The sequence below is a fragment of the Tribolium castaneum genome, chromosome 3 (genome assembly GCF_031307605.1).
Source record: "Tribolium castaneum strain GA2 chromosome 3, icTriCast1.1, whole genome shotgun sequence".
Taxonomy (NCBI): domain Eukaryota; kingdom Metazoa; phylum Arthropoda; class Insecta; order Coleoptera; family Tenebrionidae; genus Tribolium; species Tribolium castaneum.
In genome coordinates, this window is record NC_087396.1 from 20,512,535 (window position 1) to 20,523,588 (window position 11,054).

The following is an 11,054-nucleotide window of genomic DNA, read 5'->3' on the forward strand; positions in this document are numbered from 1 at the left end:
GAGCTAGGCTGGCGTACAGTTCATAAACATAAACAACACTATTCCACGTTTCGAGTTCCACGTTTTCGAGTTTAATTGGTCGTGGGGTTTGTTTCCTTTTAGTTAACTGGGGCGAAGCCCCAGCCACGCGCAACATATTTCCATAAAAACCACTAAACCAATATGCCCAGCTGAAATGAGAAGTCCGTTATGGTCTCCGTTCGTACTGTTCCGACCTCGCTCGCAACATTTCGACTGAGCGAACATTTGTAGACCGGCAGGGGCTAGCCGCTAGTGCTAAATCGGGGATTTGAGGCGGGTTTGCGTTTGCGCCTTCGCCGGGACATGGGCGGAGGTTGCGGCAAGGAGATGGGCTCCAGGCTCTGTGCTGGGGGGCGACTTTTTCAAAGTGAAATTTTTTATAACCTCCAAATGTCAAAGAACAAGACAGTTTTTTGCACTCCCGCCATTTGAATCAAAGCATCTGGTTGGTTGAGTGTGGTCACGTGATCACCTAACCTGACGTTTCATTGAATTAATTATTAATTTAAAAGCGTTAATTATGTTTCTGTGCCCTTTAGTGAGTTCGTTGCATTCGTCAAGTAATTTACCTTTAATGGGGATTATGGTTTTCACCAGAGGCCCATTAACGTTGGTAATAAAATCTGGTAAACACCACACTACCAACAATCAATGTTGCCAACCGGTGATTTACCAAAAAAAGCAATAAAACAAATGGTTTACTGTAGAAAATTATATTTAGATGAATTACAGTCTAGAACGTAAATACGGGGCTTCGTCTTAGAAATCCAAACAAGATCTTACACGTGTTAAAAAATATAAATAAAAAAAGTCGTTACATGGAATCTCGCTTTACTTTGGAAAAAATTACGACATCAATGGGTGGTGATGATGGCCAGAGCAGCAATGCGAATGCCCATTGGCCTGTCCAGGTTTTTTATTATTTATATTTGTGGTTGTTGAACTGGCTAATCTCTTATTAACTTTACTTAAAATTTCGTATGGAAAAGTCTCATCCTGGTAATCAATAGGAGAGGTTTCGTCTAACTCGTAACTAAAAATATTTAATCAGAAAAAATCCATCTATCAGATTCACTTACTTTAGAGCTCTGAAAAATTTCGAGTAGTGATTATTTTTCAATATGGTTAGAATCACTTTCCTCATATTATTTTTGAAAGCTATCAGTTCTAAAATTTGCATCATGAATTTTCCTAGGCCTTTTCTCTGAATTGCTGGTTCCAACTGTAGTTCGTAACTAAAAATTAGCCATGTAATTTTGTAGACGTGAAAGCAGTTGTGTTAAATACCAGTAGAGAACTTCAATTCCTTCGTCCATATCAAACCTAAAGTGGGAAAAACCGAGAAAAGTACCATCTACACCTTTTGCTATGAGATACCAAGCAGCTTCATCCATTAACTCCTCCATTTTTTTATTATCATTCCAACCCCAGGAACACTGTTCGTACCTAAACATACAAATAAATCACGCTTTGCCTAAAATCCCTGAATTATGTACTTTAGTTGCATGTTCCTTTTCGTTAAATTAAAAATCCAGGACTTGGTGGATTCATCTAAGTCAGTCACTCTTTGTGTAAACAATTCAGCCTCAATCCCATTTTTATTAAACTTCCTAAATACCGGAAACGGCTCTAAAGGGTCTGTTAATTTATTCGCTTTATCCACAACAGCCATCGCTTGCAGAATTTTTTGTTGCTCTTCTTTGCGCTTCAAACGCTTTTCCTTGCTCTTTGCCGAACTTTTCCGCTGGAAATTTCAATCACACATGGGGACAAAAAACGTGAACGCAACTCACCCCCATCCTGGCTCCAAATCAACAACGGTTTAATTTAAAATAACTTTGAAAACAAACAATGGAAAATGTGAATTCGCAAAATTGGGTTATGGTGCCTATCCCAACTCACACAATTCCCAAGGGACAAATCCCGATCACAGGCCAAAATAAATTAAACCGGAACCAAATTGCAATACAAGTTACACGGAAACATAGCGCGTGGGGTTGTTAATTGGGGCAGATGGTCCAATTAATTAAAAGAGAGCTGGATTAGTTTGGTCGGATGGGAATTCGGCCGGGTTGGCCCATGTGTCACCTTGACATCCCGGTTTTAGGTTATAAAAAAATCAAAAAACGAGTATGGGGCGCACGACGGACCTGGACGCCTTCCTCAACCTGCACCGCGACCAGCTGACCTCCTCCGGCATCCCCGAGATCTACTGGGGCACCCTCAACGAAAAAATCCAAACGCAGCTTTTCAACGCCGGTGAGAGCTTCCAACTGCTTCAAATCGACTACGAGCGCGAGCGCCTGCCCCACGAGCCGGCGTGGGGGCTCCAGGCCACCACCGACATCGACAAGTCCGACCCCAAACACATCTACTTGATCGACCATGCCTGGACCTTTCGGGTCGGACACGCCAAAAACCAGCTGCTTCAGTTCGACTCGCTCCGCAGCCGGTTGTGCAATATTTTGGGGCTCAATGATAATTTACCGAAAGAAGAGGTGGCGGAGCGGGTTTTCACCGAGATCTGGAGGCTGTGCAACACGTACTCGATCGGAAACGCGGAAAATATCGAGGAGAGGTTGCCGGTTTGGTACGTTATGGACGAAATAGGTTCGGCTGTGATGCACAGTGAGACGCCCAATTGCCGGGTCGTGCCCTTCGTGCACGTGGATGCGCAAATCACCTACTCGCTGCTTTTCCCCATTTCGGATGTTTCGGAGGAGGATTTTATTTTTGCGGATTTTGCCGAAGGGGTCCAGGATTTGGTGCAAAAGCGGGCCGCTTTGCTACCGTGGGTGCCCCACGAGTTCGACTTGAGTTTCGAGCCCGAAATGCCAGGGCCGGACTACTATCTAAGCGGCCACGTTGAAGAAAGTTTGCCTGATCTGAAGCAACTGAACCGGAAAAAACCTCAAGAAAAGTACAAAGTTTTCACGGAATATAGTCTCGTGAGAGACTTTCTGACTGACGAAAGGTTCGAGTTTGTGGATGACGAAGACACGGCCGAGATCTTGTGGCTCACGCGGCACTTTAAAGACTATTCAAAATTGAGCGAAACGCCGCAAAAATTCGTCAATCAGTTCCCGTTTGAGTACGTTTTAACTATCAAAGACCTGCTTTGTCTGACTTGTCGCAAAGCAGCCAGGGCCCGAAACCAGTCGATGGAAGCGGCAAAGTGGTTCCCCGTCACTTACAATTTGCGGACCGAAATCGGTCATTTTGTGAGTTACTTCCAAAAACACAAAAACCGGGAAAATTTCTGGATCATCAAACCGTACAATTTGGCCCGAAGTCTGGACATCCACATCACCGATAATCTCAACTACATCATGCGGCTCCCGGCAACGGGGCCCAAAATCGCTCAGAAGTACATCAGTAACCCGGTCCTGTTCGAACGGCCTGAATGCGGCCCTGTTAAGTTCGACATTCGTTACGTGATTCTGCTCAAAAGTGTGAAACCGCTGAAAGCGTACGTTTACAGGGAGTTTTTCGTACGTTTTGCGAACAAATCGTTCGAACTGAAGGACTTTCACGACTTTGAAAAACACTTCACTGTGATGAACTACGACGAAAACGTCCAGCTTAAGCACATGTTGTGTTCCGAATTTCGCATTTTTTGGGAGCAACAATATCCGAATTTTGATTGGGACAGTGTGCAAAAATTAATTTTGGGGGTTCTTAGGAACGTGTTAGAGGGGGCTGTTAAGGACGAGCCCCCTTGTGGGGTGGCCCACAGTCCGCAATCGCGGGCTTTGTACGCCGCTGATTTGATGCTGGAATGGGGGGAGTCCCGGGACATCCAGCCCAAATTGCTGGAAATTAACTGGACTCCAGACTGCCAACGGGCATGTCAGTATTATCCCGGCTTTTATAACGATATTTTCAAGCTGCTGTTTTTGGATGAAACGTCCGATGCGTTTATCGAATTGTAAAGTCTATTTTTGTTAAAGAAACAATTTATTTTAAATAAACTTATTAAATACTTTTTCCAACATTATCATTAACTATCACAAAGACTTGACCTAGATCGTCGTAGTTGTAAGTTCTTTTGAGGAACGTGTCGACTAATTTGATCCCGGAAAGGGTTCGCAGGCCCGGAATAAGGGGGATTGCTTTAAATTCTAAAACTCGGGTGGAGTGTGGTGGCAACACTTCTAACTTACGGCCAGAAATGCCACACCAAGCCAAGCCATCTGAGTTATCCAAATACATCATTAACTCAACACTTCTTTCGCTAAAATGCCAAAAACAATTTTAAAATCATAGCTCACGTTGCTGACAAATTAATGAAAGCACTTTATATTTACCAATTATTAACCAGCCGGCATTTGAACGCAAACAACTCTTCCAAGACTACGAAATTAGGTAATTCGGTAATCGATAATCTTATATCACCATAATCAGGTCCCTGAAAAAATTCGTTAGTGCAGTTTTTCACGCCAGTCAATTTGGAAAACGTTTAAGCACTTACGAACACAAAACAGCAAAACAATTATTCAAAGAATATTTTCAATAGCATTTGCTTAACTTTGCCTAAAGTATTTGAAGAATTTTCAATCTGAATTTTAAATAAATCATTACATTTAAATTATGTGGCAAGTTTTGAAAAAAACTTACCATTCTTTGAAGCTGACTTGTCTGCAACCTGCCCCTTTCGCCCAAATTCGACCTCCACACTATATCCAACTTGCCAATGTTTGTGGCCCCACTTAAACTCTTCAAATCGGAAGACAATTTTTCATTGGGTGATAGGCAGTACAAAAATTGGCAAACAGCTTGAGGGTTTAAAAGGGTTGTTTTGCCAAAAATGCTCTCACCTGTTGGTGTCACATTCAAGGACGTAACTGCAAAAATAACAAATGTGCTCTTAAATAAGTTGGCAACGTAATTTCACAAACATAGGTTGCTTATCACAATTAAAAAATGAACCTTTAAAGAGGTGGGACGCGTCCAAGGCCACCTTTTCCAAACATATGGGGCCTGTGGTGATGTTCTGCACCTGGGCCTCCAAATAAACATCGTCGTTTTCCGCATTGTAGAACTTCGTTTTGACGTCAAGCGGCTTAAGTACTTGAATTTTGAAAAATTTCCTGAACGATTTAAGAATTCCTACTGCGTTCTGATAAGACACTTCACACACCAAACTACAATTCAACCACTCGTAGTGAAAGATTGCACAAATAAATGCGACTTTACATGTGATTTCCAATTTCTTTGACCTCATGATGGATAACAATATTAACAGTGTCATCAGGGGTCAGTTGAGGGGTTGGAGGATTCGAGGATAAAGGCAATCGCTGAGAAGTGGTCTGCAAGTCCACTTTAACACTAACATTACTAACAATGTGTTGAGTCTCATTGTACACACAAATGTAGCTAGAAAACGTTTCGCCTAAATAAATATTAACTGGACTTTGAGGTAGCAGCAAAAATTGGCCTATAGACAACGTTTCGGTGCCTTTAACCGACGCAGCGTCCTGCTGAAGGGCAACATTTAGCAAATTACCGGGCAAGTCCTTGCTGTCGCAAGTCACTGGCAGAGGAGTGGCCAGAGTGGGGCGCGTAAGACGCATAACTAAAACCGCAGATATTAACCAAAAATTTGGTAACTCTCATTTGCACCTTTCAAAGCCAGTAAGTGCTCCTCTGGCTCCATTTTTAGCAAAATTAGGGGAGGTTATTTGTTTGGTTAAACGTCAGTCTGACAAGTTGGTGTGAACGGTCTACGGTCATAGAATAAGGTCTACGGTGGTTCGGACCTAATTTTTTGAATTAATTTGTTTGCCTTAGAAATTCGTATTTTCGTAAAATATGGTACAATTTTACAAATTTGCCGTGTGAGGCCAAACTTTTGGTCATTCCCATTTGGTCATAGTTAATGAGAGTAGACCAAAGGGAGTGAGTAGTTAAAGCGCCCAATGGGAGTGTGACATTTCAAAAGTTGGGTTAGTGATAAAATTATAAATTAAACCAAACGAGACTTTTCTAAATGACTTGTGCACAATGGGCAAACACTGGTGCTATTTCTTGTTCATGCTATGGTTCTCGTACTTGATAGTCTCGTCAATTTTGCTCTTTTCGCGCGGATTCCTCCTCTCCAAAAATGCCCAAACAACCAACTCCACTTGCCTCTCCCTGTCCGAGATCCCGTGCATTCACAAGGAATCGACGACTTTAAGTGCCCACGAACAGCAATGCAGTGCCGACACCAAACTATCCTATGTTTTTCAAAACATAAACAGCGCTTCGGATATTTGCTTGCCCCAAAGAGCGCGCGTTGTCTTCGTGATAATCGACGCTCTGCGGTACGACTTTGCACTCTATGACGAGAATTTAAAAAACCCTCTGCCGTTCCAAAACAAGCTGCCGGTTATAAACGAGTTGCTGAAGCAACAACCGGACAATTCGCGGCTGTATAAGTTCATAGCGGACCCCCCGACCACCACAATGCAAAGACTGAAAGCTCTAACGACGGGAAGTCTTCCAACTTTTATCGACGCCGGCTCCAATTTTGCCACGAATGAAATCAACGAGGATAATATCATTGACCAAGTTTGTAACTATTTTCAATAATTGTTTAAAATCACAGGAGAGTTTCAGTTGTTGAGGCACAACTTGAGCACGGTCTTGATCGGCGACGACACTTGGGACGGCCTCTACCCTAACAGATTTCTCAGGAAATACCCCTATCCCTCTTTCGATGTCTGGGATTTGGACACAGTTGACGACGGAGTCAATTTCCACCTTTACCCCGAATTGGCAAAAAATGATTGGAGTTTTCTGATCGCACATTACTTGGGGGTGGACCACTGTGGCCATCGCTACGGCCCCAACCATTCGGAGATGGAGCGCAAATTGACAGAAATGAACACCGTGATTGCGTAAGTTTGTACCACAAAAAATGATCACAAAAGAAATATTTTACCTAGTTTTTACTTTTCCTAACTCGCTTTTTTTTGCATTTATTCACCCAACTTTTGTTTCCAGGAGCATTGTGGAGCGACTAGACCCCAGCACAATGCTGTTCGTGATCGGCGACCACGGAATGACCGAAACCGGCAACCACGGGGGCGACGCCGACGACGAAGTCACCTCAGCCCTCTTCGTGTACTCCCACACCCAACTCTCCTCCCTCCACGCCTCCGCCACCGTCCGCCAAGTCAGCCTTGTCCCAACCCTTGCCTCAATTTTCGGCGTTTCGATCCCGTTCTCAAACCTCGGAACGGTAATCCTGGACGCCCTTCCGCTCCTCAACAACTCACAAGTGCCCGAATGGCAATGGTCCCTCTTCCACCTATGGGCAAATGCCCAACAAATGCTCACCTACATCGACCACTACGCCAAATCGGCCCCGGAAACCTTCAGCGACTCAACTTTGCAAAGCCTGCGCGAGAACTACGCCCTCCTGAACAGCAAACTCTTCCACGTCAGTGACCAACCCTCCTTTGCGACTTTCACAGAGGAGTGTTTGGTTTTTTTGGGGAAATTGCGCGAAACTTGCGAGCAAGTCTGGGTCCAGTTCGATTCGTTTTCGATGACTCGTGGATTGTTGTTCCTGTTCCTGTCCATGTTTTTCGTCTATGTGATCACTGACGGGATTCCCAGCAACCGCCTCCCGGAGATTTTCATGAGTTCGTTCCTCACTTGTTCTTATTTTGTTTTGTTAGTTGCGGTTTGCGTCTCGATTGTTTTGTACCACTTTTCCTACGTTTCAAGTCTCACATCCACGATTTTTTTCTCAACCGGACTGGTCTCCCAGTTCATGCTAGGCATGCTGGTGATTCAAAACTGGGAGTTGATCAGTCTCAACTGGTACGATCGGAGCAAGAAAGAACGTATCCCGAATCTAATCTGCCGGCTGGTGCTCGTTTTCCACTTGTGTGGCCTTTTTTCCAACAGTTTTGTCGTTGAGGAGTCGTCCGTTTTGCTGTTTCTCCTAACCACGGTTATTTTGATTGGGAGTTTGAGCGTCGGTCAGGGAGAAACAAAGAAAAAAATCCCGAGACCGAAGTTGCGATTGTTGTTAATTGCGTTCGGGATGTTGGTGCTTGTGCGCATTTCCATGTATTTCTGGCGCTGTCGCGACCGTTTAGAGCAACCCTGGTGTTACGAAACGTACAATTCGTTCACCTCTAAAGCCGAAACGACCAAACTCCAGTGGATCACCACTCTCATAACCTTGGCCCTGTTTGTCACAACCACCAAAGTTTGGCTGCGAAATTGTGGCAACTTGAACGGTTACAACTTCACGGTGATTGTGCTAAAGTACGCGCCCACGGTTCTGGTCGTGTGCACGAGCGGTTTCTGGGTCTTGAACCGGCTCCCGGGTGATCCGAAGAACAAGGCGATCCGGCCCTGGCAGGCGAATGTTTTGGCTTGGACTGTTTATGGTGTTTCGTTTGTTGGGATTTTGGTCGTGGTTTTGAAGCCATTGTGCGTTTACGTTTTACCGAAGGAAAAGACAGTCGAGGGGCAGAATATCATCCCGCATTTGTTCCACAAAGTGAAGAGGCTCTTCAATGAAGAAAGCCGGGATGATGTCCCGATTTTGTGCGGGCTGGGGACTGCCTACAGTGCCGTTTTTGTCTCGATTGGGATTTTTCTGACGCATTTGTTCGCATTGATTCATGGGGATGGTGTTGCCCCGGCTACTGTTATCATGTTTCTGGCGTCGGCGTTTGTTCTGATTATTACGTCGATTATCCGGCTCGAGAAAGCCACAATTATGGGTAAGTCAGTTTCGCTAATTAAATACAATGTTTTTTCTAAAACACTTTGTTTAATTTGAGTGTTTTAATTTTTTATTATACAAAACTGTGCGTTCATTACAAGGTGAGTCTGCTAAAACTAATAATCACACATCATTCAGCGTTTGATTAAATACAGGGTGACCCAGGGGTGCGTGCATGCTCCATAATTTTTTCTGTGCAAGCTATTAATTTGTTTTTTTTATGAAAACTCTAACCTTTCGGCACATTTTTGAAATCGTAGCCAACGCACCTGATTTTATAAACTTATCAGTCATAGTTTTTAACTTATGTCAATTTATTTGACATTTGAAAAAATAGCGTCGTGCAAAGACCTACGGAAAAATTTATAACGTCAGAACCATTTAAGATAACTTAACTAATTTTTTTCCAGTAAATTCCTTAATCTCTAGGGCTTCTTTTACAATAAAAGCGGACTCGGAGTCGATATTCCATCGCCTACTACGATTTTCTGAAAATGACAAACTACAAATGGCAATAACTCGAGTTTTTCAAATGCAACACCCCATATTTTCTTGCATTATTGAATGGCATTTTTTATGAGCTTCCTGTCGATATAAGGTTTGTGGGGTCTAATTTGTAAAATTTGTAATATTTTTGCAAAATGAGAAATATTGAAAGTTTTTTCGGAAAAAAAATCGAGTGGGCAGTTGTCGTAAAATTTAACATTTCCATATCATTAATCAATTAAATAAATAAAATAATAAACAATCAATTAATAATAATTATTAAATAAACTAAGAAATAAAATATTTGCTGGACTTTTTCCAAAGTAAATGAAATTTTTATTTCTTCTGTCTTATTTATCTTATTCTTTATCAGAAATTTAATTGAAGGCATATTATTACAAACTTAGGAACGCATACAGTCTACAGCGTGATTTATAGTAGTTTAAGCAGAAATTTTAGGGGAACACTTTATTGTGGCTCTTTTTCCTAATTTTTAATCATAAAGTTTGCGTGCTTTAAATTTAATTTTTTTATTTTCGCACTTTTTGTATGGGTGAAGAAGAAACGAAACCGAAATTATTATTTTTTTCAGAACAACTGTTCGAAATTCCGAACATGTCCCTCCTGGTGTGGGTGATCCTCTCCCAGTATTTCTTCTACGGAACGGGTCACCAGCCCTCCTTCCCCAACATAATCTGGGAGGCGGCCTTCGTGGGGACTTCGGGCGTAATCAGCCACAACTACATCCTCGGCAGTTTGATAATTCTGAACACGTTTTGTTCGCAAATTTTGATGGGATTTTTGGTGCCTCTGCTGATTATAATGCCGTTTACGGTCTCCGTCATGTTACCAACTTCCATTAATCGGAATATCCTCGAACGGGAAAATTTGCGAGGGGAGGTTTTGTTGTACGAACGCGATGGGTTGATGATCACGGTCGCCTTCACCACCATTTGCAAGTACATGGTGTGCCACGGCATTAGGGTGAGTTTTGCGGTGGGTGGTAAAATTGTTAGTTTGATCATTTTTTCTTTAGGTTTTTGCGACCATGTTGGCAGCCACGATTCATTGCAGGCACATGATGATTTGGAAGATTTTCGCGCCGAAATTGATTTTTGAAGCAATTGGCATGTTTGTGACTTTGGTTGTAGTTAATTTGAGTTATTTGGTGCTTCTGAGGATTAACTTTAAAGTGGATCAATTGATTGTGTCGCTGAATAAAAGGTGCAGATAGTAAATTATTTTTTTTGAGTGCGACATTGGAAACAAATTAAAGTGCTTGTTATAGACGTTGTATTATAATTTTGTAGCCACTAAAAATGTGACAACGTAATGTTAATGACTCACTCAGGTTTGTTATTTTTACTACATGTAGACTTGTAAATAGCAGCAATAATTGTCGACTTTTTTATAATACAAAGTGATCAAAAAAGAGTGCTTCCGTTGGCAAGAGTAATAGTACTTTAATTTTTTGGGTGTTTGCAATACTGCTGTGGTTTTTCCGTTAATAATTTGACCTAAACAACTTAAACAGTCATTTTTGATCACATGGCACTTTAATAAAAATTAGTAGCAAATAAATTAAAAGCTTTAGGTTTGTGTACTGCTAATAATCTAGTCGAAAAAGGCATTCAAGGATAAAGTACTTGTTTATCTGCTCGTTTTTTTTAGGTAATACTGTTCTTCTTGTTTTTTTGATAGTATTATTTTGATGTTGAGAATGTTTTGGATAAAAAATCCTTAAAGCTGTCGAATTATTTATTTATATTTTTTGACAATAAAAGTGTGTTTCTTATTTACGTGCTTTATTTACCAA

General features: G+C 42.0%; 4 protein-coding genes across 4 annotated transcripts; 2 read left to right on the forward strand and 2 right to left on the reverse strand.

Annotated features, from left to right (window-relative positions):
* Positions 1 to 718: 718 nt before the first annotated feature.
* On the reverse strand, positions 719 to 2,005 carry Naa40 (N(alpha)-acetyltransferase 40). The gene is made up of 5 exons (XM_962025.4): positions 1,815 to 2,005; positions 1,518 to 1,765; positions 1,309 to 1,467; positions 1,101 to 1,256; positions 719 to 1,054 (listed from the first exon to the last, which is right to left on the reverse strand). Exons 1-5 carry the CDS (start codon positions 1,818 to 1,820, stop codon positions 868 to 870), a joined length of 756 nt encoding a protein of 251 aa, XP_967118.1. The 5' UTR covers positions 1,821 to 2,005; the 3' UTR covers positions 719 to 867.
* Positions 2,006 to 2,079: 74 nt separating this feature from the next.
* On the forward strand, positions 2,080 to 4,006 carry TTLL12 (Tubulin tyrosine ligase-like 12). Its single transcript, XM_962120.4, has one exon. The coding sequence runs from the start codon at positions 2,154 to 2,156 to the stop codon at positions 3,951 to 3,953; it is 1,800 nt and encodes a 599-aa protein (XP_967213.1). The 5' UTR covers positions 2,080 to 2,153; the 3' UTR covers positions 3,954 to 4,006.
* On the reverse strand, positions 3,960 to 5,803 carry LOC655645 (uncharacterized protein). The gene is made up of 6 exons (XM_962204.5): positions 5,644 to 5,803; positions 5,218 to 5,596; positions 4,951 to 5,165; positions 4,639 to 4,865; positions 4,329 to 4,429; positions 3,960 to 4,255 (listed from the first exon to the last, which is right to left on the reverse strand). The coding sequence occupies exons 1-6, from the start codon at positions 5,675 to 5,677 to the stop codon at positions 3,997 to 3,999; spliced, it is 1,215 nt and encodes a 404-aa protein (XP_967297.1). The 5' UTR covers positions 5,678 to 5,803; the 3' UTR covers positions 3,960 to 3,996.
* Positions 5,804 to 5,876: 73 nt separating this feature from the next.
* PIG-O (Phosphatidylinositol glycan anchor biosynthesis class O) lies at positions 5,877 to 11,033 on the forward strand. The gene is made up of 5 exons (XM_008201899.3): positions 5,877 to 6,573; positions 6,622 to 6,902; positions 7,009 to 8,750; positions 9,831 to 10,222; positions 10,275 to 11,033. Exons 1-5 carry the CDS (start codon positions 6,025 to 6,027, stop codon positions 10,470 to 10,472), a joined length of 3,162 nt encoding a protein of 1,053 aa, XP_008200121.1. The 5' UTR covers positions 5,877 to 6,024; the 3' UTR covers positions 10,473 to 11,033.
* The last annotated feature ends 21 nt before the right edge of the window (positions 11,034 to 11,054 follow it).